Below are 25677 nucleotides of genomic sequence, written 5' to 3' on the forward strand. Positions count from 1 at the left end.
TCTTTCCTAGGCATTTAACAATCAAATCGAATTGAATAACTTTTATTTAATCGTTGTGAGTCAGGATTTAGCTCAATTTGCATAAAACTTAACTACGAATATTTGAATAGATGCATATATATGTATGATGCATTCATGTGTAATAAATATGTAAGTTTGTGAGTAATCATTATCGGTTCATAGTCCTATACCTACTCCTCTCAGGACTCTTGCCAGCGAGCACACCAGATCAATAGAACCTGCAACTACATTCGACTAACAATCAGAGGGGTTACAATTTGAATCGGGCTTAATGCTAGATTAGGTATTACATAAGTATACTAGGTATGTATTAAACAATATATGATTAATTATAGACCGTTCTGATGCTGTCAGAGTTGGGTGAAGAGCACGCGAGCCAGTGTTCATATAGCCCCACATGTACTATATGCATACTTTACATTTTATATATTCCATCTTATCACAGAGGCTCCAGCACAGTTTCCTTTTCGGATCTCGGATCTCGGGTGTGGTGTTTGGTTTCTTGGTGTTTGCAAGTGTGTCTGTTGATTGACTTTCAAATTATATAAATGATGATCCAAATCAAAGATATTTATCTTTTTGAATATACATATTTAAAGAGCTAAGAATGGATAGTTCAGATCAATGGGCACGGGGTTTCCTTCTCCTAGTCACCATCCTCACTTCTCCTTTTCCAGTTTTCGGGGTCTATAGCGTTTCCAGTGCTATAATACCAGTAGACATTCCTTTTTTCGCGGCATCCTTCTTTGTCATTTTTGGGTGTTAACATTTATTTTTTTTTTTTCTCGGCGTCTGTAGGTCCAGGTCCAGGTCCAGGGTCCCACATTACCTTTTTTAAGGGTTGGCCACCTGTGCAATGCCACTAATAGGGGTGGCTGCGGCAAGCTCGGACGTCGACTCCGGAGCGCTGGGAGTTGTCTTTCCCAAGATTTTGAAGAACTGATCCCCAAAGACAGCATGATTGTAGGATATCAAGCGCAGTAGCGACGATATAAGTGCAGTCAGCTCCTCCTCAAATTCCTTGAAGCCGGCGGGCGGTGGTGGAATGTGGTTGTCGGCGCGCAACGACACACGGACAAAGAGATCGAAGCGCTTGGCTGGGCAATACGAACAAAGGGAATGAAAGGGATAGAGAAGAAACTTCTCGAGAGGATTGAGCCACTAACTCACCCATGAGACTGCGCACTGGTGAGGTTTTGTGGCTGAGCTGCATCAGCTGGCTCTTCAGGCTTGCCAAGGTAGCCTCGTCCATATCCGGCTGCTGTTCCTGCGACAGGGCGCTGTTCACAAGGCAGCGGATCTGCTCGTAGCAGCTCTCCAGAGCAGCGGCCACTTGGCTGTAAAAGTTGAAGGGAAAATGCTGCTGCAGCTTTGCGGAAATTTGAGTGAATGACTCACGTTTCAATTTTTGACATCCCGCGTCAGTGAGATGCGCAGCCGCCCGCTGACCCTCCGGTGCGCGTCTTCGGGCAGTTCACGCTGCATCCCCTCAAGTAGGCATCTCTGCAGGTTGAACCACGGGCTAAAGGGGCCCAGCGGGTGTCGACGCGCTTCGCCCACCACCCGCGGGAAGTCGGCGGCCATTGTCTCAAGGGGCAGGTCGCAGAGCAGGCAGCAGGCGGCTAGGGCCCCGGCCGAGGCACCCCCAATCCGCTCCAGGAGCAGTTGGGGGGCGTGCTTCTTGAGGCACACGGCCAAGCCCACGTGGTAGATGTCCAAGAAGCCGCAGCCGGCGAACGATAGATTCATCCGCCGCTCCATAAGTGTCACAAACCACGTGGTGCTGCCTGTGAATTTTCCGATATCATTTGGTTTCTTACTCTTTTCTTTTCTGTTGACTTTGCGCTTTTTGGTTTTTCTCTTTCGCTTTTGAATTTGGCCCTTGGCTAATGTGACCGTTCTTGGACAAAAACCGGTTCAATGCATTAAATACCAATTAATGTACATAAATAATAATAATAATTAATGTAACAATTGATAAATTGGACCGATCAGTGGGATGGGATTATCGCCACGTTATGGGGAGAGGAGCTTTGCTGTCTGTCACAGAGTGATGCAGTGAGCTCAGCAAGAAATTAAAAGACTGCTTTTAATACCTACTTAATACTACTTAATTACACACAACATCATGCATACATATTTACATACATGCATGCTTACATGCATGTATATGATACGGTCATAGAAACGGAAAAACGGACGTCGTTAAATAAAACAAAAGCGCCGCCCATTGACCGCAACAAGTACTACCGATTTGATGGTTGAGTTTTTGTTGGCCGACCATTTTTATTTTTAATTTTTCATTCGATCCTTGCATGAAAATTAGAACTATGGAGCAATATCTAAGTCGGCGCGAGCGTGGCATCCAATCGTGGGGAGATGAGAACTTCATAATGCGTCGCATATACACAAGCATAAACATGTTTAGCAGCTATTATGCCAACCAGTATTCCGGCGAGCCTGTACGCGACGGTGGAGCCATTTTTAATCTGGAATTCAATGCCGATGGAAATGTAATGGTGGCCGCCACCGAGCGGAAGTCCGTGTTGGTGTTCGATGCCAACACACAGAAGGAAATTTTCAAGGTACCCGATGCCCACACCGACAGCGTCAATTGCATCAAGTTCGTCGACGCGCGCATCTTTGCTACGGGCTCTGACGATTTAACCGTCGCAATGTGGGACCTGCGCAACATGCGCGAAAAGCTTCGTGTCTTGCATGGCCATTCCAATTGGGTGAAGAACATCGAGTACTCGCCCAAGGACAAGCTACTCGTCAGCTCCAGCTTCGATGGCAGCATCTTGACCTGGAACACCGCCTCGCACACGGAACAGGGCCTCATCTCAGAGCGTGTATTTCATGTCAGTGGCCTCTTGAGATGCCGCATCTCCCCGATGGGCGACAAACTGGTGCTGTGCACCAGCGGTGGCTACATCATGGTCATCCATCGCCTGGACTTGACTACATTATACGATGACCTCAGTGGCTTCAGACCTGACGTCTATCGTCTCATGCAGGTGGTCGATCAGTACATACCAGTGGCGGCCAAATTCGATCATTTGTTCTCGAGGCGCCAGCAGAGGAACCGCGTGGAGCTGGTCACAGATTTTACGGAGCGCAACGATGCCAATATGATACTGGCCCTGCAGATTCATCCGAACTCCCGCTGCATGCTGACGCGTGTGAGCTACGATGAGAATCGTGAGTGGACATGCATACACGACATTAACGAGGACGTGGCTAACATGAAAAGACGCCACCCATCCAGCACTTCCGGTCGTGCAGCCAGTGCGTCTGGCAGCGGCCAAGACGGGTCTTCGACGCCTCCGACACGCCGCATATCGAACTATAATAGAATCAACGGCCGTGGTGGAACCGCCGCATACGCACAGCATCTGCATGAACAACCCGAAAGCTTTCCGCGCGACATCTGGACAGCCGAGATAACCGTCCAACAGCGTGCCATAAGCCCAACTGCATATGATTCAGTGGATGCCATTAGCAGTGAGGTCTTGCCATTGCGTCAGGCGATACCGGCAAGCCAACGCCATCGCCTAGCGCGTCGTCCCTTTGTGGACCCAGAACCGAAATCCAGAAAGCTCATGTACTATACTGCCGAGGCGAACGTCATGCCTACCTACATCAAGGAGCCGGGCTTCTCCGCCGACGGTCGTATCATCTGCTCGCCCTACGGCAATGGCGTGCGCCTCTTGGGCTACAGCGCCGACTGCTGCGACTATCCCATCTACACGACGTTCGAGGAGGGGAAGAAGAGCCCACGCCAAATGGTGGAACTGGCACACCTGAAAGAGCACCAGGATGCGGTGCTCTGTGCCAAATTCAGTCCCCGGGAGCCCCTACTCGTCACGGGCTGCGCCAAAGGGGATGTGACCTGGTATCGACCCAATCTTTAGAATTGCCTTTTTTAATATTTTTTAGTTTTCCATAAACTTTGTAATTTTTTTTTTCTTTTATTTAATGTACAAGAACCGTAGTCGTTACCGTGACTATCCCCAAGAATCTCTTGTTTAGAAATACATAGAAAACTGGTGGACCGATTGGACTTGGTTGTTCTTCCCGATAGACAACACTTATATGTATGACCCTTCATGGAGTCGGTTTTCTGTTCTTCATCTGCTCATAAGAGAATGATCTCAGCAAGGGTATATTTAGTTTAGCTATAAGAAAATTCTGTAGGCCTTACCTTAGCTATTGTCTTGTGGAGTTTTGCAAATTCAGTTTTCATAGCAAGCAGTTTCTCCTTTCGAAACGTTCTGTGTCCAAAGCCATGTACCTTTGTGATGTACCTATCTTTGTCATACATGCATATCTAATACTTTGAAGATATTAAACGCCAATGTACCGATCCACGCTAACACCTATAATTCCAAGAACAGGAAGCAAAACAGTCGTCTATGGAAATCGTCTACCTGGCTCTCGTCTTCCAAGTGAACACCAGAGATTCGGAACACCAAAGGATCAGCTGACGATAAGCTGTCCCAAGTGTTCTGCGTTTAAGATCGAAATACCATCTTTCCTAGGCATTTAACAATCAAATCGAATTGAATAACTTTTATTTAATCGTTGTGAGTCAGGATTTAGCTCAATTTGCATAAAACTTAACTACGAATATTTGAATAGATGCATATATATGTATGATGCATTCATGTGTAATAAATATGTAAGTTTGTGAGTAATCATTATCGGTTCATAGTCCTATACCTACTCCTCTCAGGACTCTTGCCAGCGAGCACACCAGATCAATAGAACCTGCAACTACATTCGACTAACAATCAGAGGGGTTACAATTTGAATCGGGCTTAATGCTAGATTAGGTATTACATAAGTATACTAGGTATGTATTAAACAATATATGATTAATTATAGACCGTTCTGATGCTGTCAGAGTTGGGTGAAGAGCACGCGAGCCAGTGTTCATATAGCCCCATATGTACTATATGCATACTTTACATTTTATATATTCCATCTTATCACAGAGGCTCCAGCACAGTTTCCTTTTCGGATCTCGGATCTCGGGTGTGGTGTTTGGTTTCTTGGTGTTTGCAAGTGTGTCTGTTGATTGACTTTCAAATTATATAAATGATGATCCAAATCAAAGATATTTATCTTTTTGAATATACATATTTAAAGAGCTAAGAATGGATAGTTCAGATCAATGGGCACGGGGTTTCCTTCTCCTAGTCACCATCCTCACTTCTCCTTTTCCAGTTTTCGGGGTCTATAGCGTTTCCAGTGCTATAATACCAGTAGACATTCCTTTTTTCGCGGCATCCTTCTTTGTCATTTTTGGGTGTTAACATTTATTTTTTTTTTTTCTCGGCGTCTGTAGGTCCAGGTCCAGGTCCAGGGTCCCACATTACCTTTTTTAAGGGTTGGCCACCTGTGCAATGCCACTAATAGGGGTGGCTGCGGCAAGCTCGGACGTCGACTCCGGAGCGCTGGGAGTTGTCTTTCCCAAGATTTTGAAGAACTGATCCCCAAAGACAGCATGATTGTAGGATATCAAGCGCAGTAGCGACGATATAAGTGCAGTCAGCTCCTCCTCAAATTCCTTGAAGCCGGCGGGCGGTGGTGGAATGTGGTTGTCGGCGCGCAACGACACACGGACAAAGAGATCGAAGCGCTTGGCTGGGCAATACGAACAAAGGGAATGAAAGGGATAGAGAAGAAACTTCTCGAGAGGATTGAGCCACTAACTCACCCATGAGACTGCGCACTGGTGAGGTTTTGTTGCTGAGCTGCATCAGCTGGCTCTTCAGGCTCGCCAAGGTAGCCTCGTCCATATCCGGCTGCTGCTCCTGCGACAGGGCGCTGTTCACAAGGCAGCGGATCTGCTCGTAGCAGCTCTCCAGAGCAGCGGCCACTTGGCTGTAAAAGTTGAAGGGAAAATGCTGCTGCAGCTTCGCGGAAATTTGAGTGAATGACTCACGTTTCATTTTTGACATCCTGCATAATGATTTCCAGCTGCTTGGCTAGCATCGCACGGTTATTGGGACGCTGCGAAATAATTGGGGGGCTCTGGGCAATCGAGATGAGCGAGGCGCACAGGATCAGGCGCTGGGCCCGCCAGCTTATGCCCGCAAAGCGCTCCTTGTCAATTCGCAGAAGCTCGGGGAAGTCCTTGTCTTCCGGATAGTCGATCAGTTCCATGTATCCATTGTAGATGGTCTGGTTGCTGCTGACATCAGAGCGATTTCGCTGCAGCCAGTCCTCAGTGGCCGGGAAACCAACTGGGGATCCGGCCAATGAAATAAATAGGAGACTTTATGGGATTGGTGCTTCCACGGACGATATACTAACCATTGCCATGGAATTCGTGCAGATACTTGCTGAGCTTCTCCTTCTCGTACTGCACCGAATTGGCGGAGATTTCCTTTCGGGCAAGCTCCAGCATGAAGTTGGCCATGTCCAGCTTCATCAGCGCCATCAGCTCCAGAATGCTGCGGAAGGTGTCTACTACATCGTCCATCTTGCGCAGTTCGGCCACCGCCTCATCCCGGGCCGCACTGCACGATTGCGACAGAATGAGAATCACAAAATCGGCATAGGATTTGAAGTCGAGCACGCCCTGCTCCGCCTGCTGCCTGATGACGTCGGTGTCCAGCACCTCGTTGATTCGCACCAGCGTGCGCTCGTTGGGTGTGACCAGCTGGGGAATGCACTCCTTGATCTCGGCAAGCAGGCGTATTGCCTGGTCGTACTGGGGCGGCTGGCGCTCCAGCTGTGTGCGCAATACATCCCAGTAGGCCTTGTGCACCATGGCCTTGACGCGGCCCTCAAAGCTGCAACGATTTGGGGGATTAGATGGAAACTGGTCGTACGTAAAGAGGGCAATCCCACTGCTCACCTGTGCGTTGGCGGTTCATACTGTTTCAGCTTAAATTCCGGATTCAGGGCAATCTCATGGGCCAGCTCCATGTTCCTGAGGTCCTTGAAAATCCCAGACACCTCGTCAATAGTAACGATCTTCGGCGGGCTACCATCCAGGCTGGGCACCACGAAGCGCGTCATGCTGTCAACTGAGCTCTCGCTTTCGGTGCGCTCTCCTAACTTCTGGCTCTGGTTTTGCTCCTGCTCCTGCTCCTGCTGTTGCTTGTTCTCCATGTCGGTAGGCCTCGAGTTTTCCTTAGTTTCTTTGTTCGGGAAATTGCGACGCAAATGAATTGGCAGTGGCTGTCGCTGTGGCTGTGGCTGTAACCGGTTTTAACCAAATTTGGCTCTGGCTTGCTCTTCTTCTCGGCGCTATTGCACTTTGCCTGCACTTTCTTTGTTAGAGGTCAGATGAAGCTCGGCTCTCGGGATTGGGTCGGTCGTAGTCTGTGTGGAGAATGTTCAATGCGTGAATAAATACGGAAGGAGGGAGATACGGAGAAATAACCGTTAAGACACTTGCGTTTGTGTGTGTGTGCTGTTGTTGAACAAAGAAAACGCCATAACACACAGACTATGCACACATTTGTAAGAGAACGACTCTAAGGCACCCCTCCGCAGTGTCTGTGTTGCAGTAGGAACACTCTAATTGGAATCTGGAGAGGCAATAACTTGTTTTCCCCATTCGGACCATATTAAAACTCCAATCAGAAAGAGTTGTTACATTGGTAGACAATCCATACATATGTAAATAGCTATGTATTTGTAAATTGTAACCTATGTAAAAGGTGATTATTAGTAGAAAAGAATACTTGCTGCTCGTTGTACTGCGCTGCGCTGATATTTACTATTTGCACTGAATAAAAAACATTAATATATGTATATACATATGTGTGTATGTTGATATGCACCCCTGGTCACAACGAGCGCTGGTTATATACTGAGGGAAATTGGAATAATAACGTGAAAAATGTTCAAATGTGTGGATGCTGAAGATTGCAGCATCTCATGACACAGATTCCAAAATAAAACTAGGAAAATTGGAGCAAATTGCACAACGAAATGTCGTTCCTCTGCTTTGCTTTGGTTGCTTTGAGGTTTGAGGCCCAGCCAGCGAATGGGCGACATAAACAAAGAGCCCAATAAAGCAGAAAGTGAAAACAGAAACGAGAAAATTTTCTCTATTGCGCACCAAATTTCAGCTAGGCGCGCTGGGGGTAGGAGGGAGGCAGCGTTGTGAAATGGGCACAAGGACAGCGAACGGTAGGGGGTGGTTGGTACTCGCATTTACTTCGAGAACTTACCAGACTGCTGCTACTGGAGAAAGTTCCAGAAAGAGTTCCAAAGAAAAACCGTCACTTAATAATTTAACAATCAATTTAATTGGTTTTTGTTTAAATTTAATTTTTGAATTTTTATGTTGTATCCGAGCACCCACTGTACTGACAAATCTCCAATGTGTTATAAATGGTGCTTGACAATACAATTTAGAAACTGGCTTCCATTACGCAGCGCCAGCTTTGTTTGTTTTCTTCATATGCCTTTGCTATCCCCTCCCCCACCAAAACAATTTTTTTTCAACTCAAACAGCTGTAAAAAATATCGATAGCTCACTATCGATAGCTTTCTAAGCTATCAATAAGAACTTATTTTTTAAACTGCTACTAAATGTCTACACAAGAAATGGCTATCATCCAGTTCAGAATAGATATTGCGTCAGGAAAAAATGACAATGGAAAAATAGCCAATTTGTAAAATTCTCAACTTTTTGCATGGTCCGATGCATCGATAGTATCGAGATTCAACTGACCCTGCCTGATCGGGAAAAAATAGCGCTGAAACAACAATCGGGCATCTCGAGCGACCGTCAGGAGCAGACGAATTTTTTTACAGGGTCCAAAGGAAATAACCAGATTTCCCAATTCGTATAATTACGGCGGATTCTGGACGATTTTCAGTGTTTGACTACGTAACTTTTGGTTGGTGGCTTGACCTCAAGTATCAGGCCCGACCACCGCCAACCAAATGGTATAGTGTGTCCTCGCGAGAGCCGTCCGCCCGTCGACCGAAAGTGTCCGCAAAAGCCAAGCGAAATAAATGGAGAGCGAGAAGATATTGATGGCTGCTGGTGTGACGGTAGCTGCCGTCGTAGGAGCCTTTGTACTCTGGGGACCATCAGGTGAGTGCGGTTTATTCGTGCTGGTATGTTGTGTTAATGCTAAATGTTCGCCTCTATTAGGTGCCCGGTTGCGTCAGCGTCGTGGCCAGATCGCAGGGCTCCACAACTTCGGACGGACATGCTTCCTCAATACGCTTCTCCAGGCTCTAGCCGCGTGCCCGCAGTTCATTGCCTGGCTGCAGCTCTATAATGGAGCATCGCCGGATCGGAAAAGCTTGATCAGTTCCATGCTGAACACCCTGGAGGTAATTAATGGTACTCATGCTACACTGCGTGGCGACCCGCACTCACCCGGCGCCGTTCTGCGGGCCCTTAACACCTTGGGCTGGGTCATTCCACAAGAGGAGCATGATGCCCATGAGTTGTTCCATGTACTGCTGTCTTCTTTGGAGGAGGAGGCCATTCGCCCACAGCCATTGGGATGTCTATCTGATGCGCTGCCCGGTCCCCCGGGCCATGACGACGATAGCAGCAGCAGCATTGGAATCGAAACACCGGCCGGCGGCGGCTTCAGGCCGCTCAACTCTGTGGCCGTGGGCGTCGGTGCGAGCCAGCGGATGGGGGATCAACCGAATCGCCCGTCCAGCGCTATGCTCACTGATTTTCTCAACATGGACTACGACGAGTCGACCAATCTGACGCGCCTGGTGCGCTCCGAGGCCCACACCCCCGACTCGCCGGCGTCGGTTTGCGAGCGCGAGGGAAACGATCGAATCGGATCCCTGCTAGATGCGATCTCGCCTGGCACATCGTTGATGGGGCAGCAGCCGTTCGGATTTCCCCTCTGTAGCGAGGCCCTGGCTATTGATTCTCTGACCACGCCTACTGTGGGAGGTGGGGAGCGTTTGTCGCGCCCTCGCCAGCCACAGTCGCAGGAGGTGGGTGAGGGCCTCAATAGGCGGGTGTCGGCATCCTGCCGGTCGCTAGAGCGTCTCCATCGTGGGCCCGGACGAGTATCAATCTGGTCCAACATGATGCCCAGCCAGGTGGCCCATCCCTTCCAGGGAGCAATGGGCGCCCAGCTTGTATGCAACGGCTGCGGCTCCAAGTCCTCGGTGCGCTACGATAAATTTGATAGCATCATCCTGAACTTGCCCACTCAGCGTCGCACCGGGTTGAGCTTGGGCCACCTTCTCAGCGAATACATTACGTCGGAGGACCTGAGCGACGTCAAGTGTGACTCGTGCAACGAGACCACCACACACACAAAGTCTGTAACGTTTGCCAAGCTTCCTGGTTGCCTGTGCATCCATATAGCCCGAACAGTTTGGCTGCCCACGGGACAGGTGTGCAAGCGACGAGACTATGTCCACTTTCCCGAGAGCCTATCCATGGCACCCTACAGCTTCGTTCAGCCTCACCTCAACAGCCAGGTGAGTGGCGGCCAGGAGCTCCACCAGCCTTGAAATTGCATCTGATGGTTTATCTCTTGTTTTGCCGCAGGCCACCACACCCTGGGGGTCAACGATGTCCCTATTTTCTTCAAGCCTACCGATGAACAATGCCGTAGGTGGTGTCGAAGGCTTCGGCACGATGTTCCCTAAGAATCTGTACCGTTTGCTGGCCGTGGTGGTGCACACGGGCGAGGCCAATAGCGGACACTTTGTCACCTATCGGCGTGGCTCGCTTAGGAATGCCCATCGGTGAGTGGCCGATGTCTCTCTCTATCTCTCTCTCTCTCACTCTCTGTCTCGCTCTATATGATGTATAATCTGTATTTTCAGATGGTTCTACACATCGGACACGATTGTGCGCGAGGTGACCATCGACGAGGTGCTCAGTGTGCCGGCCTACCTTTTGTTCTATGATCGAGGACAGCAGCGCCCAATGCGCTAGTCAACCCATGGTACGGCGGTCATAGGGATCGGAATCGGGATATATATGTACATATATTCGTATGTACTTGGCCTAGTCAATCACTCAGCCAAACACACAAACTTGATGTGATGGAAAACCAAATCCAAATGATAAAAACACCCAAAAACCATAATAGTGTACATACAAATTCGCGGTTATAGTATTCGCGAGTATAGTATGTATGTACATACCCAAACTGTATACTCATTAAGGAATAGTATCAACATGGTCTCTGTATCTCTGGCTCATCCTGGAACTACTCCTCACTTCGATTGGTATCGATGCATTTAACAATAACAATTCGTAATGTGCTTTTAGCTGTCTATGTTTAGCAATAGAAAACACCACACACACACCACATACACACACACACATACACACACACACCACATACACACACACACACACACACACACACACAATACATAAGTCAACCAATAATTGTTGGAGTTATTTCCATAGGATAAATGTTCAATAAAAATTTGGAAAAATATCGCGAGTCAAGACTATAAAATACCCAGCCATGGCATCAGGAACGAAACCCATTTCAATTTATTTCCATTCTCTCTTGGGCTATGCTTCGTAACATCAAAGATACATCAGAGAATACTTAATTGCATAGTCTTTGCCGATTGGTCCACGAAGGTGTGCTGCTGGGACAAAGCATTGAATTTTGTTCTCATATTTATTTTAGCTAATGACAAGTAGACAATATTTTAGAATGGACTAGGTTAAAGATGCCACGATCTGTGTCTCGACACCAAATGTCCTCTTCGGTGATCAGTAGGTTCTGTAAGGCATCGGGAGACCGATCCTTGAGCCTGGGGTCATCCGTGGCAAATCGGAGGGTACAGGATCCCGTGCAATCCCCCGACCCACGCTCATCGAACTCGTGGGTTACCAGGTAGAAGAATGGCTCTCCCGCACAGGTGTATGATTGCCGTATTACCAGACCTGGGGAATATTCCTGATCACGCTGGGGCGGCGAATGAAGCTGGAGCTGGGACTGCAGCTGGGGCTGGGGGGAATCAGGGATGTTGACGATCGCTTCTTTCAAGATATTTACTGGCGATGGCTTAGTTGCTTCCACAGAGACGGGTATATCTTTATTGGGAGTGGCTATGCAGGACGCCCGCTGGGATGCGATCACTGTTATCCCGCTGACATCCGAATTTTCAGAATTTTCCTCGTCGGAGAAAACCGGTTGTGTTTCAGTGTTCAAGTCCACGGGTAGATTAGGACTTGACTTGGGCACATAAAAGGACATTTCGATTTTTTCCTTTGTTATGCCAGTGTCCGATGCATTGAGCATGGAAACCTGCTTGTTACTTAAGAGTTTCTGTTCCACATCGAGGCAGACCTCGCACTTGAAATCAACGGGTTCGGAGCCACGTGACAGTCTCAGAGTTCCCTCCACACACTTCAGGTGTGCTCCGATCGAGGCACACAGCTTGCAGGGAAATATGATCCAGCCGTGTTTGTTGTAGTCTCGTCCTTTAGGGCAGAGGCAATTTTCGTGGTCGCATCGCATGTGCTTGTGGTGCAGATCCTGGTAAGCATTCTTCTGCCTCTCCCAGGAAGCGTCGCGGTCCGGGACGAAGATCGACTGTTGGCGAATGATGTCGCGGAACTTCTCCTTGCGGCACCAGATGCAGCGCAGATAGTAGCCTGAGGCAAGGGCGTAGCGACGCATGCACATCCGGTGGGCAAAGCCTTTCCGGCAGCAGTCTCCATAGGCGACATTGTGTAGGGAGAAGGGCAGAATGGCTTTCAGACAGATATCGCAGCGTTTATTCTGCGGGGGATTGGCCAACAGCTGGCGCTTGTAGTCGTCCAGGGGTGTGCACGCATCGCAGTAGCTGCGAAAGTCTCCATAGAATTCAGAGGTGCACCGATTGCTCAGGCTGCAGTCCAAGTGGAAGCGTATGTGGCACTTGTGGCATTCTATGCTAGCTCCCTTCTCATGGCAATAGACACATTTATGTTTCTTGGCGGCGACGGCTTCCTTGCGAATGTCGCGCAGTAAAAAGCCCAGAATGCCGCTAGAGTCGCCACCGCGTTGAGGGAGGTCTGTGGATAATAGCTAGAGAACCGGGTAGGATACAAATATAGTTCCCTGTTAGCGGCACAAGTGAAATTTGGCTTACCAGGCAGAAGTAGTGGACTCTCAGCGTCTGCCTAATCATCCAATCGCCAAATAACAAAGTATCACTCTCTTCGTCTTCGCTTTTTTTGCCACAGATATCACACTGTTGTTTCCCCATTTAATATCTTGCGCGCCTCGCGGATGGAATTCAGAAAATGCCATATATTTTTCTGCGGGAGTGTGCCCAGGTGTGCATGACCTACGGTTACACTGTGCTGTGTGCTTTGACAAATAAAATCAGTTGAAAGTTCAAATTTTATATAAAAGCAAGCGGGAATGTATTATTTATGGGCGTTGTGCCGGTGGAGGATGGCAATGTACGGAGAAAGGTTCGCAATGTTTCGTAATTTCGTGCTTGCGGAACAGTACTCATAAATCAATATGAGTAGCGGGAACAAAATTCATATATTAAAAAAAATCAGCTTTTATTCGACTGCCTTAATGAGATTAAATTTGGCTTCATTATTTCATTTTTCTAGCACTTTCTCGCGCCTACCTTTCTGTCGGCGAATGATGGAATATTTCTATAATCCGCTCGTGCCCAGGATATACCATCTTTGTTTTTCCAGTATTAATCGGTTGCCTTTCCAATATTAATCGGCATATCTGATCTGAGTACTCGTCTGCAAAACGCCTGCTGAAAAATGTTCTGTCGAATGAAATACAGGCACTCATTTTTATCGTTTTCATACGAATATCATCCCTGATTCGGTCGAGGGAAAATTCTGCTGATCTGAGTACTAGCACTAACCAAGTATGTATGTACAGTATATACTGTGGTACTAGTGGTTCTAGGCTTTAACCTATACGATACCGGTATCATCGATAAAAAGAGCGCATCTCCATGAAGTTGCATGGTGTGTGACCTAGAAGGGGGGGAAAAATCGAAAGAACTAGAAAAACGATAGACCTCTAATATTTTACCGTGCTGTTTGGCATCTAGAATTGAAGCATTTTTTTCTTTGACGAATTGAAATTGGAAAAACAGACTGTCGATAGCGAATGAGCGAAAGTTATTGTGGTAAGATGTCCGAGGAGGAGGTGGAACATTCGCGCGAGGAAGAGTTCTCGCGCGAGGAAGAGTTCTCGCGCAACGAAGAACGCCCCCACGAAGAGGAACAATTGCGCGGAAAAAAAGGCTCGCGCGACGAGGAAAACTCACGCGACCAAGACTACTCACGCGACGAGGAGCGCTCCTTCGAGGAGGAGAGGTCGCGTGACGAGGACCACGAAACCTCGCGCGAGGAGGAGCGCTCCTTCGAGGAGGAAAGGTCTCGTGACGAGGACCACGAAACCTCGCGCGAGGAGGAGCAGGAGCACTTGCGCGTGGATCACCAGGAGCACCCACGGGAGGAGGAGCAGGAACTCCACCGCGAGGAGGAGAACTCGCATGAAGAGGAACACACCCGCGAGGAGGAGAACTCGCACGAGGAGGAGCACTCGCACGAGGAGGAGCACTCGCACGAGGAGGAGCACTCGCACGAGGAGGAGCACTCGCACGAGGAGGAACACTCCCGCGAGGAAGAGAACTCGCACGAAGAGGAGCACTCGCTTGTTGAGGAACACTCCCACCAAAAGCAAAACTTGCCCCACGAGGAACTTTCGCGAGACGAGGAACCCTCAACGAACCAAGAGCACGCGCGCAACGAGGAAAACTCCGGTGACGAAGGGCTCTTGCGCGACGAAGAGCAGTCGTGCTACGAGGAACACTTGCCCGTTGAGGTTGAGGAGACCTCGCGCGACGAGGAACACTTGGGGGGCCAGGAACACTCGCAGACAGACGTGCACTCTTGCGACGAGGAACACCAGCTAGACGAGGCACACACGCGCTACGATGAACATCCGCGTGGCGATTGGGTTCAATACGAAGAATCTTCGCCCTACGAGGTAGCACCATACGAGGATCCCTCGCGCCCACCTCAATACGAGGAACAATCGCGGTATTTGGATGTCACGACCGACTGCTATATGGTTGAAGTTGATTCTGAAGAAAAAAGTACGGCGGCTCACGAGGAACCCGATATGAATGCCATGGAGATTGTTGATCAGCCAGCTTCGGATGGCACGGAGCCGGATCAGTCCATTGACATGAGTTGTGTCAATACCGCACTGGAAGCCGACGAGGATGGAGAGCCGCCAGCTAAGCGGGAAAAGCCCCACTACGAGAACAGCCCCGTGACGGAGGACAGCAGTAGCAGCAGCTCGACCTCGTCCGGTAGCGACAGCAGCTCGCACTCTGATGATTACGACGATTCAACCAAAGACGATGCTTCCGTGGACACTGTCATCTATGTGGAGGATCTGCCCCCAACCATTAGCTACCCTAGGATGGATCCTGACGCTCCGACCAAACCAATTATCACCGAGGTGGTGACTATTCCCGCCCCGCGGGTGAATCTTTTGCGTTATCCAATGCCGAATATCCAGCACCATATGCCCCCGCCTCCGCCTCGGCGGCCGGTCGATTCCGAGCCCGAGCTTGATCCCGATGACTATGATGGAGCGGTGGCAATGCCCGGCCTGCCAGCCAAGGACTGCGGTGATAATATTAATCTCCCTCCCTATATCCCAGATCACTATATATCCCCGCGCGCCGAGCAGCAGCCGGAGCAGGAGAGTACACGCCATCAGTTTATATATCCGCGCCAGCCGGTTGACTACCAGTCCCAGCAGCGCGCCGGCGTCCAATCGGTGCAGAATAACCAGCAGTTCGTCTATCCTCGCCAGCCGCTTGACTATCCAGCACAACAGAGCACCCAGCTGCCGCTGGATCAGCAGTTTGTGTACCCGCGCCAGCCGCTTGCATTTCCGCCCCAGGCGCAGTCGGAGCAGGACAAGGATAAGTATCCGCCCCCGAGGGTACCGGCGCGTCAGCTGATTGATTCCTATAAAATTAAACACAGACCACCGTCGGGCGATCGACGGCGTATGCCACCGCCAGGGCCCATGCGCACTGTGCTCGGTGCGGAAATGGAAAACATTTCGGATGATGATGAGATAAGCGACGCTGAGGAGAGTAGCAGCAGCGACGGCAGCAGCAGCGAGAACGAATCTGAGGACGAGGATGATGACTTCATCCTGATTGAGAATGACAGCAACTCGGCTGGGACGGAGACGGAGACAGAGATAATGGCGGGGTCGGGTGATCTAGGCGATGGGATCGTGGTCAACGAGGATTCCGAGAAGGTGTACTACATTCGGCGCGAAGACGGCACCGTCCATGCCGGCCGTGTGCTCCAGTCGCGCATCACCGCGAACGTCCTGATGCCCAACGAGTACTACGTGCACTATGTGGGCCTCAATCGCCGCCTGGACGAGTGGGTTGGTCGCCACCGCATCTCGGACAACGCCGATGACTTGGGAGGCATCACAGAAACCGCCAGCAGCCTCCTCCAATTGGACAGCGATCAGCCGGGAACCAGTAGAGAGATGCTGCAGCAGCAGGCGCTTCTGGCGCAGCAACAACAGATTTTATTGCAGCAGCAACAGCAACAGCGCGAACTGGACCGGGCCCTGCGCGAGGGCAACAAGGACTACTATCTGTCGGCGTGCGAGAATACTCGCTACGATTACAGTGACCGGAAGATGACGCGCTACCAGAAGCGGCGCTACGACGAGATCAACCACGTGCAGAAGAGCCATGCGGAGCTGACCGCCTCGCAGGCGGCCCTCGAGAAGGAGCACGAGTCCATCACGAAGATCAAGTACATCGACAAGCTGCAGTTCGGCAACTACGAGATCGACACCTGGTACTTCAGCCCCTTTCCCGGCGACTACGGCAAGGCGCGCACGCTGTACGTGTGCGAGTACTGCCTGAAGTATATGCGGATGCGGAAGAGCTACAGCTACCATACGTACGTGTGCCGCAAGCGGCATCCGCCGGGTCGCGAGATCTACCGCAAGGGCAACATCTCCATTTTTGAGGTGAACGGCAAGGAGGAGCCCCTCTACTGTCAGCTGCTCTGCCTGATGGCCAAGCTCTTTCTCGACCACAAGGTGCTGTACTTTGATATGGATCCGTTCTTCTTCTACATTCTGTGCGAGGTGGACAGGGAAGGCAGTCATATTGTTGGCTATTTTTCCAAGGAGAAAAAATCCCCAGACAACAACAACGTGGCATGCATTTTAGTCCTGCCGCCGCATCAGCGCAAAGGCTTCGGCAAGCTGTTGATCGCCTTCAGCTACGAGTTGTCCCGCAGAGAGGGCGTCATTGGAAGTCCAGAGAAGCCGCTGTCGGACCTCGGTCGACTCAGTTACCGCAGCTACTGGGCCTATACGCTATTGGAGCTGATGCGGAACCGCGTTTCGCTCGAGCAGACCACCATCAAGGAGCTGAGTGAGGTGAGCGGAATTACCCACGACGACATCATCTACACGCTGCAGTCCATGAAGATGATCAAATATTGGAAAGGCCAGAACGTCATCTGTGTCACAACCAAGACCATCTTCGACCACCTACTGCTGCCGCAGTTCAAGAAGCCCAAGCTGACCATCGATCGCAGCTATCTGTTCTGGAACCCCACCAACATGCCGGCGCCAGCCCGACCTCCCCTGCCAATCAATGCCACAGCACTTGGTCAGATTGCGGTCTAATATACAAATACTCGTAAGAGAACATGTTTTTTTTCTATTTTTTTTTTTTTTTTGTGAGTACTTGTAATCCTTTAGGATAAATATTTTGTCTCTTTCCTATCCTCTATTATGTCTCATTGTATCTAAATTATTACACAACAAATTCCATAATTTGTATCTGAGTTATGTAAATGCAACACGCAACACCCAAATTGTATTTCAAGTGTTTTGAAAAATTATTACAAATTGTACATGTTACAAATTACACGTTCTACCTTAACGTAAGTCTGTAATCAACAAAAAATCCAACAACAACAAAAAATAACGCAAATAAAATTTGAGAAAACCTAAAATTTATAGCACTTCTTCGATCCCGAAGAACATCCCTGTGTGACCATTAAGTTCTGAGACTCGTTCTACTGATACTCAAACATGTGTACATATTGTACATGCAATGGTAAGTCTCGGATAGTGCAAAGTATTACCAGTTTTCCATTCCCATTACATTGTAATCGCAGCACACACATTTAAAGTTAAATAAACCAAACGTTTACTTTGAAAATGGGCTTAACTACATATAGTCCTACAATTCGCATTGTTGTTTGTTTTCAAGATAATCGGATAATGCCTTGGCATTAGGTCGGAGAGAACAAGAGGAGTGGTTTTCGTTGGCAGCAATTCCAACTAATAATATCTTGGAAACTAGTCTGAAAGCTGGCTGCTTCGAAACAATTATGGCTGGGTCGATAGGACAGATCGAAAAAATAATTGCACAAATAGTGCCTCAGTTCATGCTATAACAATAATAAATCAATGCAACCAAAAATATTTTCTTATTCAAAGGCGATTGCTGTGGAAAATTTTAAACAGAAACATCGATAGTATCGATTGCAGAAGTAAGTTCTACATCAAAATATTTTCTGCCGCGCTGTCAGTAGATCGATTAAAAATTTAAGCTTAAGCATATAATTATTTATTTCGCTCCCGGTCAATTCTTTTTTCTTCATACAGTGTGTAGTGTAGTGGAAGACAACAATAATTACAAAATTAATTCCTTGCTAGAAGAGACATATCGATACATCGATAGAGATAAATGTGCACTTTTACCGGTTGCATTCAGATGTTGTTGGCTTGATTGTTATTGTTTCGTCTGTTTAATGGAAATTTTGAGTTGTGAGTAAGGAGCGTTGGAAAAAAATGGGCCTGCTTTCAGATCCGTCGATCTCGACGCAAAACAAGCTAGTAGATAGTTTGGCAAAGCATGTACGCAAGGTGTGCAGCGGCTTTTATGTTCTCGGCGTGGTTTGGCTCGCCTGCCTGGCCCTGCCCGAGTTCAACCACGGCACCTATCTGTCAGAAAACGCCCTGTCGCCAGGTGAGTGTCTCTACCCATGAATGAGACCGATTTTAAGTGATTTCCTTTAATTGGCTAGGTCTGGTCTACCCCGAGATTCGCATCGACTCCAATCGGCTAGCCACCCAGCTGTTGGAGGAGCTGCAGCGCGAACGCAAGGAACACAAGTCGACTACGCCACACGCCTGGATTGCGGCCAAATTTAACGAATTTGGCCTGGAAACGCATACACACAACTACACCCTCCGCTATCCCTTTGGTGGTGGCAAGGAGTATCACGGAAAAAACATATACGGCATTCTGCGGGCGCCTCGCATCGCTTCCACCGAGGGTATTGTTTTCACAGCTCCCTACCGTGCCCCCACCTCCGTGCACCCGGATATCTCGCCCAGTGTGCCGCTGCTGCTGGCATTTGCCGATTTCGCTAGACGTAAGTGTAGAGCAGAGAGCCGCTATCGCATGGGAACACACAATTAAATTTTAATCTCTTCCGCAGGCAAGAACTACTGGGCTAAGGATCTGATATTTCTGGTCACCGAACAGGAGCAGTTGGGAATGCAGGCCTGGCTGGAGGCCTACCATGATGGCGACCGCGTGATGAATGTCAGTAAGGCCTACCTGCTGCCAGGCAACTTGCCAGCACGTGCAGGCTCATTGCAGGCGGCACTCAACATCGAAGTACAAGATCTCGAAATTGGTAAGTTATTGTCATTAAAACTAAAGCAAAATCAATTAATAATTGCCTTGCAGACTATGTGGATGTAAAGATCGAAGGCCTCAATGGCAAGCTGCCCAACCTGGACATGTTCAATTTGGTGCAGCGCATAATGGCTCGGGAGGGCATCACATCTGGGTATAAGCAGACCTTGCGCAAGAAGCGTCGCTCCAACCCGTCTGTCTTCGAGAAGAATTTGCGCCAGATGCTGTCCATGCTGTCGACACAGTCCTCGGGCGTGCCCAATGGCAATCACGGACTGTTCCACCGCTATCGCATCGATGCCCTCACCATCGCTGCTGCCAAGCGCCAAACGCATGCGACTCTGAAGGGTAACGCCGGCTCGGCGGCCGTGCCGCTTCTGAAGGCCATCGAGGGTATTGCGCGCAGCCTCAACAATCTTTTGGAGCGCTTCCATCAGAGCTTCTTCTTCTATGTGATTGTGAACAACGATCGGTACATCTCCATAGGCGATTACATGACTGCCCTGGTGGCCCTCGTCGCCTGCGCTTTCTTCAAGGCCTATCTAACCTGGTCAACGCTAGACTTTGAGTTGCAACCGGCAGCGACAGCGAAAGCGTCGGCTGAGACACAGAGTGGGTCTGAGCCTGACACCGATGTCGAGGACGGTCTGCCCTACGGCTCCGTGCTGATCTATCTGACAGCTGTACTGCTCATCGGGTATCTGGGCAATGTGTTGCCACTGCAGCAGTACTTCCTGGAGATACCGATGGGCGCTGCGCCACTGACCACATCCGTGCTTAGCTTTCTTACCCTGATCGGTTTCATTCTGCCCTTTGTCGTTGTCCTGCCGGCGGGCGGCCTTGAACTCCTGCACGTGGGATTCCTGCTCATCTTTGGCTGCTCTCTGATCGTCGTCGGCCTGCTTAACTTTGCCCTCGGCTTCTTTGTGGCCGTCCTCACAGTACCGGTGGTAATTGCTTTGGAAACTAGTGAGAAGAATTGGAACGGTTCAATGCGCAATCTGACGCGTCTCATCACTCTGCTGCTCAACCCTATGGTTGTCGTCTATGTCATTGTTCTGTGCATGAGCTTCTACCAGTTCCCTGAGCTGAAGCTTGATAAGCTGCTTTTGCGCGCAGCCACCGCCGCCATGGATGCCTCCGCTTACGGTCTCATTGACTGTGTGGTAAGTTCTGCATTTCAGCATTCGCCTGCTTATCATTTCACATCTTTCCCCGTTCTTCTTATTAGATCTATGGCAACTGGCTCTACTTTGTCGTCAGCACGGTCTTCCTGCCCCTGTGGATCCTCTGCTGGACACTGGCACTTTCCAAGCGGCGTGACATTGCCGATTATTCCGATTACGAGGAGTCGCAACGTCGCAAGCCAAAGCCTCAGCCTCAGACCAAGTTAAAAACAAATTAAATTTTAAAACTGTATTCCATTATGTGGCAACTGGCATTCCATTTATTAATGTCGATGTTTTTTTGCATAATCTGAATGTCCAAAGAAATTACATATGTTAAGCTGGAAATTGTACAGTAAAACAACCAATGCTCAGATTTATTTCTTAAATCCCCTTGCAGATCGATTGAGACATCCCTTTTATTGATGACAATTATGTGATGTCTTTTACATGAGACTTCTGCACATAAATGTCTTGGAAGGAAAAAGTTCTTCCAGTCACTTTTCCAGCTTACATTTATCTTATTCTGTAGTGCTGCATAATGTATTACAAGCTTTACCGTTTAGAATTTAAATTCAAAATAGTCGTTAGGTCAAATATCTAACCCACTATCCTTTAGAGTTTATTTGTAAGATATGTAGATACATATTAAACTTAGTACTTGGTTGTGGTTTAGATAATCTACCATCAATACGGGGTCTTAAGGTCCGCTTTTGGGTTTTTATATTCTCACCAACTGGAGTCGAAGTGTCGCCATTGCTTCCCCGCTCTTAGAATGGTGCTGTCCGTGATTAACTGGGTGTGTCGTGTTCTCCGAATCTTTAGCTGAATTTTGACTGTCGCAGTTATCGCAGGTGCCCAACTAGCTATTAACATTTCTGTAATCTCTAACACAGATATGCTGACCAATAAACTGAAGATCCCTTTTCCTCTTATAGTTGTTAATATGAACCGTCGCGGCAGTGTTTAGTGGGTTTTGAAGTCCTCGAGGATCGAGGTATTTTTCGCATAGGCCAGTAGTTGCTGTGGCGTCCTCTTGGAGGCATCTTCCAGTGATGCCAGCACTGGGGCGCCCAGGTATCTCCTCCTTGCCCTTAAGAGAGCAGGACAGTTGCAGATGAGATGTTCTAGGGTTTCGGTTGCCCCAGGTTCGTCACATTTCCTACAACTGTCTCTGTTTGTGATTCCTAGCTTTGTCGCATGCGCCGCAGCCAGGCAGTGTCCCGTTAATATTCCCACTAATAATCTGCAGTCCTTCCGTGGTAGGTGCAGCAGGTAGTGGCTGAGTTTGTCATTGCGTTCCTTGCACATGATTTTCGAGGTTCTGCAGGCGGTGGTACTCCTCCACCTACATTCGGTTTGTGATCCGGCCTGCTTTTCTAGATCGCTTTGCAGCGTTCTGAGGGAGACAGGCACGTTCTCGGTTCTCGTATTCGCCAGCCCGACGCCTTCCTTAGCTAGTACGTCCGCCGTCTCGTTCCCTTCGATGCCCTGGTGGCTGGGAATCCAGTAGATCCGCACTGACTTTGTCGTGCTTAGGGTATCTAGTGCCTCCCTGCTCGCCAAGACATTTCTGGAACTGACTGCGGACGACTGCATGGATCTTATCGCCGCTTGGCTGTCGACGAATAGGTTGACCGCATCGTGTGCTCTTTCAGTGAGAAGAGCGACTTCTGCTGCTTTCCTGATGGCAAAAACCTCTGCCTGGAATATGCTACAATGGTCCGGTAGCTTATATGACAGCCTTATCTCAGGGTCTGTACAGTATAGGCCCGCTCCTACTCCTCCGTCCATCTTGGAGCCGTCCGTATATATATTGAGGTGCTCCGTTTGGTCTCTTCCGATTTTCCAGTCTTCAGGTCCCAAGGATGCAGTTGTTTTTACGTCGAGGCATGTTTGGGGGGTCATGTAATCAGTTGATCTGTTCATTTCCCTTCCAATTGAACTATGCCCGTATTCTTGTGGCGACATATTTCCTGAAGCGATGAGGCGTTGTGCTGCCTTTCCTGCAGTCAGACGGGCGTGGATGTCTAGGGGTTCGATTCCAAGTAGGGTTTCGAGTGCTTTTGTTGGGGTTGACCTCAGCGCCCCTGTAATACAGAGCAAAGCCTGTCGCTGAGTCCTTTCCATAAGCTTATGATACGTTTTCTTTCCAGTAGCTTGCCACCACACTAAGACTCTATACAGCAGAGTTGGTCGCACCACCGAGATGTAAATCCAATGCATCAGAGCCGGAGATAGGCCCCATGTGCTGCTGAGCATCTTCTTGGATGCATAAAGCGCAATGGTGGCCTTCTTCACCCTTTCCAATACATTGGGTTTCCATGCCAGTTTACTATCCAGTACTGTGCCCAGGTATTTGACTTGTGTTTTTGGGGTTAGCCTAGTTTGATTGATCATCGGGGGGGTCCATATCGGTACCTTGTACCTCTTGGTAAAGAGGATGAGGTCCGTCTTGTCCGCGTTGATACTGAGTCCTACTTCTTCCGCCCACTCGCGTATCTCCCTGAGTGTTCGTTGCATTAGTGAGCTGAGGGTCGATGGGCAAACACCCGTAATAAGTATGCTTATGTCGTCCGCATAAGCTGTTATTATTGGGGCCTTCCTTTCGTATCTCTTGATGAGGTCGTCGACCACCAGATTCCACAGGAGGGGCGACAGGACTCCACCCTGGGGTGTGCCTCTGTGTGCCTCTTTCACCATGGAAGCGGTGCCCCACTCTGATTGCACCCGTCTGCAACCTAGGAGGTTCCTTATCCACAGGTTGATTGCTGGGTGTGTATTAGTTGCTACCAGGCAATTTGTTATTGCTTCCGTAGCCACGTTGTTGAATGCTCCGGAGATGTCCACGAATACTCCCAGTGCATACTTTTTATTGTGAAGGGCTTTCTCAATGGTAGCTACTACCGAATGTAGTGCGGTCTCCACCGATTTCCCTTTAGTATAGGCATGCTGGTTGGTTGACATCAGTCCCCCTACCTCATTCCTGATGTGTAAGTCCAGCAGCTTTTCTAGCGTTTTTAATATAAAGGAGGTAAGGCTTATCGGTCTATAGTCCTTGGGACTCGCATGGCTGCACTTTCCTGCCTTTGGGAGGAAGACAACTCTCGAGGTTCTCCATTGGATAGGGATATAGCCAGTACTTATACAAGCTGTGAATATTGCGGAGAGCCATGGGGTAATCGCCTCTTTGGTCACCTGCATCATGGCTGGGAATATCCCGTCAAGTCCTGGTGCTTTTGTGCCCGCAAAGGAGTCTATTGCCCAGGGGATTCGCTTGGTGGTTAACAAATCTGTTGGGGGGTGTTGTTCCTCGGTTGCTAGGTCCTGGTGCTCTTTGGCATCAGCGACCTCGGTGCAACCAGGGAAATGTTCCTCCATTAGTGCTGTTAGGGCTTCGTCACTGCCCTCTGTCCACTGTCCGTCATCTAGCTTTAATTGGCTTTGTATGGTAGGCTGCTTAGAGAGCAGCTTCCGTAGCCGTGCGGTTTCTGGTACTTTCTCGATGTTGGAGCAGAAAGTCCTCCACGAGTTCCGTTGTGCTTTACGTATTTCCTTCTTGTAGCTCCTGAGTAGGAGTCTGTATTCCTCATAGACGATCCCTTCGTTCGCTTGTTTGGCGATCTTAAAGAATTCCTTGAGGTTGTCCCTTTGAAGAGAGAGATCCCGGCTCCACCAGAGTGGCTTGGACCTCTTCTTCGTCCTCGAGGGTTTGCACGATGTGTGGTAGGCGTCCAGCAACGCGTTGGATAGGGTCTCTAGAGACTTCTCTATGTCCTCCGCGGATTTCACTGTGCCCGGACTCGCGAGCTTCGAAGTAACTGTCTTTTTAAACTTTTCCCAGTTTGTATTCCGGGGGTTTCTATAGACTATTACCTTCGAAGAATGTTTCGAAGAATGTTTGAAGTCGCACTTAAGCTGAATGTACTTGTGATCTGAGAAGGAGGGTCTTTCAAGGACCCTCCAGCTAGATACCGTAGTACTGTTTCCCGTTGCTAGTGTTAGGTCTAGCACGTTGGATGAAGTCGGACCCACGAAGGTGTGCTCCTCCCCGACGTTTGCTATATATAGATTAGTATAAAGTATAAAGTCTAAGAGTGACTCACCTCTATCATTGATGTCGGTGCTTCCCCACACATTGTGGTGGGCATTGGCATCCGTCCCGATGACGAGTTGATAGTTTTTGGTGCCGGCTTCTGTCACCAGGATCCTGAGTTCGTCGGGTGGTGCGGGTCTGTCGTGAGCCATGTAGCAGGAAGCCACCAGAAGGCGCTTTTCCTCGCTTTCCAGCATCACAACCGTCAGGTCATCCGTGCTGTAATGAGACATAAGGTAAGCATGGATTCCCTTTCGTACGAGTACGACGGTTCTGTTCCTGCTTACCGATGTTGCGTAGAACAGGTTGTGATTTGAGGACTTTAGTCCGGCCACTGAATTGCCTGTCGCAATCCAGGGCTCCTGGACTAGAGCTATGTCGGCGAGCCCTTGCTCCATGGCGATGAGGAGCTCCGCCGACGCTACCTTGCTTTTATGCAAGTTTAGCTGCAGCACACTCAGCATGGGTGGCTGGCTCACTTGCATCCGACGGGTTGACTACTAACGTCAGGTCACCGTCTTCCTCGTCTTCGTCCTCAAGCGCAAGACCCTGGGCGGCCTCCACGATGGACTCGAGACCTAAGTCCTTTTCCACCTCGCCTACCTGCAGGGTATGCGCGTCCTTGTCCTTAGGGTGGCGCTTTTTGAGGCGCAGGTAGACGCTACCCATGCCCCACGCCATCTTCCCGAACTTGGG

General features: G+C 49.2%; 7 protein-coding genes across 7 annotated transcripts; 4 read left to right on the forward strand and 3 right to left on the reverse strand.

Moving 5' to 3' along the window:
* Positions 1–26: 26 nt before the first annotated feature.
* LOC117188687 lies at positions 27–1900 on the reverse strand. Its single transcript, XM_033392879.1, has 3 exons — positions 1420–1900; positions 1192–1358; positions 27–1118 (listed from the first exon to the last, which is right to left on the reverse strand). The coding sequence occupies exons 1-3, from the start codon at positions 1434–1436 to the stop codon at positions 856–858; spliced, it is 447 nt and encodes a 148-aa protein (XP_033248770.1). The 5' UTR covers positions 1437–1900; the 3' UTR covers positions 27–855.
* A 153-nt stretch (positions 1901–2053) lies between these two features.
* On the forward strand, positions 2054–5470 carry LOC117188672 (DDB1- and CUL4-associated factor 10 homolog). The gene is made up of 2 exons (XM_033392866.1): positions 2054–2281; positions 2348–5470. Exon 2 carries the CDS (start codon positions 2352–2354, stop codon positions 3933–3935), a length of 1584 nt encoding a protein of 527 aa, XP_033248757.1. The 5' UTR covers positions 2054–2281; positions 2348–2351; the 3' UTR covers positions 3936–5470.
* LOC108154940 (T-complex protein 11-like protein 2) lies at positions 4579–8453 on the reverse strand. The gene is made up of 6 exons (XM_033392873.1): positions 8217–8453; positions 6890–7359; positions 6343–6824; positions 5972–6272; positions 5744–5910; positions 4579–5670 (listed from the first exon to the last, which is right to left on the reverse strand). The coding sequence occupies exons 2-6, from the start codon at positions 7144–7146 to the stop codon at positions 5408–5410; spliced, it is 1470 nt and encodes a 489-aa protein (XP_033248764.1). The 5' UTR covers positions 7147–7359; positions 8217–8453; the 3' UTR covers positions 4579–5407.
* Positions 8454–8650: 197 nt separating this feature from the next.
* Positions 8651–11442, forward strand: LOC108154920 (ubiquitin carboxyl-terminal hydrolase 30 homolog). The gene is made up of 4 exons (XM_017285382.2): positions 8651–9091; positions 9152–10464; positions 10535–10734; positions 10816–11442. The coding sequence occupies exons 1-4, from the start codon at positions 9010–9012 to the stop codon at positions 10925–10927; spliced, it is 1707 nt and encodes a 568-aa protein (XP_017140871.1). The 5' UTR covers positions 8651–9009; the 3' UTR covers positions 10928–11442.
* An 80-nt stretch (positions 11443–11522) lies between these two features.
* On the reverse strand, positions 11523–13597 carry LOC108154931 (G2/M phase-specific E3 ubiquitin-protein ligase). The gene is made up of 2 exons (XM_017285409.2): positions 13096–13597; positions 11523–13031 (listed from the first exon to the last, which is right to left on the reverse strand). Exons 1-2 carry the CDS (start codon positions 13210–13212, stop codon positions 11643–11645), a joined length of 1506 nt encoding a protein of 501 aa, XP_017140898.1. The 5' UTR covers positions 13213–13597; the 3' UTR covers positions 11523–11642.
* A 360-nt stretch (positions 13598–13957) lies between these two features.
* Positions 13958–18019, forward strand: LOC108154906. The gene has a single exon (XM_017285362.2). It carries the CDS (start codon positions 14097–14099, stop codon positions 17685–17687), a length of 3591 nt encoding a protein of 1196 aa, XP_017140851.1. The 5' UTR covers positions 13958–14096; the 3' UTR covers positions 17688–18019.
* A 660-nt stretch (positions 18020–18679) lies between these two features.
* Positions 18680–21560, forward strand: LOC108164554 (glycosylphosphatidylinositol anchor attachment 1 protein). Its single transcript, XM_017300368.2, has 5 exons — positions 18680–19041; positions 19100–19450; positions 19517–19717; positions 19771–20885; positions 20951–21560. Exons 1-5 carry the CDS (start codon positions 18864–18866, stop codon positions 21122–21124), a joined length of 2019 nt encoding a protein of 672 aa, XP_017155857.1. The 5' UTR covers positions 18680–18863; the 3' UTR covers positions 21125–21560.
* The last annotated feature ends 4117 nt before the right edge of the window (positions 21561–25677 follow it).

This window comes from Drosophila miranda, chromosome XL (assembly GCF_003369915.1).
Source record: "Drosophila miranda strain MSH22 chromosome XL, D.miranda_PacBio2.1, whole genome shotgun sequence".
Classification (NCBI taxonomy): Eukaryota; Metazoa; Arthropoda; class Insecta; order Diptera; family Drosophilidae; genus Drosophila; species Drosophila miranda.

Bases quoted from the DNA above. Each gene is read 5' to 3' on its own strand.
- LOC108154931 (XM_017285409.2), bottom strand. From the start codon at position 13,212: ATGGGGAAACAACAGTGTGATATCTGTGGCAAAAAAAGCGAAGACGAA. The intron at 13,032-13,095 runs GTAAGCCAAATT...CCGGTTCTCTAG, and splicing joins GAGTCCACTACTTCTGCCTG to CTATTATCCACAGACCTCCC.
- LOC108154920 (XM_017285382.2), top strand. From the start codon at position 9,010: ATGGAGAGCGAGAAGATATTGATGGCTGCTGGTGTGACGGTAGCTGCC. The intron at 9,092-9,151 runs GTGAGTGCGGTT...CGCCTCTATTAG, and splicing joins TGTACTCTGGGGACCATCAG to GTGCCCGGTTGCGTCAGCGT. The intron at 10,465-10,534 runs GTGAGTGGCGGC...GTTTTGCCGCAG, and splicing joins AGCCTCACCTCAACAGCCAG to GCCACCACACCCTGGGGGTC.
- LOC108154940 (XM_033392873.1), bottom strand. From the start codon at position 7,146: ATGGAGAACAAGCAACAGCAGGAGCAGGAGCAGGAGCAAAACCAGAGC. The intron at 6,273-6,342 runs GTTAGTATATCG...CCGGATCCCCAG, and splicing joins GCACGAATTCCATGGCAATG to TTGGTTTCCCGGCCACTGAG. The intron at 5,911-5,971 runs GTGAGTCATTCA...CAACTTTTACAG, and splicing joins CAGGATGTCAAAAATGAAAC to CCAAGTGGCCGCTGCTCTGG.
- LOC117188672 (XM_033392866.1), top strand. From the start codon at position 2,352: ATGGAGCAATATCTAAGTCGGCGCGAGCGTGGCATCCAATCGTGGGGA.
- LOC117188687 (XM_033392879.1), bottom strand. The intron at 1,119-1,191 runs GTGAGTTAGTGG...CGTATTGCCCAG, and splicing joins ACCAGTGCGCAGTCTCATGG to CCAAGCGCTTCGATCTCTTT.
- LOC108164554 (XM_017300368.2), top strand. From the start codon at position 18,864: ATGGGCCTGCTTTCAGATCCGTCGATCTCGACGCAAAACAAGCTAGTA. The intron at 19,042-19,099 runs GTGAGTGTCTCT...TTAATTGGCTAG, and splicing joins AGAAAACGCCCTGTCGCCAG to GTCTGGTCTACCCCGAGATT. The intron at 19,451-19,516 runs GTAAGTGTAGAG...TCTCTTCCGCAG, and splicing joins ATTTGCCGATTTCGCTAGAC to GCAAGAACTACTGGGCTAAG.
- LOC108154906 (XM_017285362.2), top strand. From the start codon at position 14,097: ATGAGCGAAAGTTATTGTGGTAAGATGTCCGAGGAGGAGGTGGAACAT.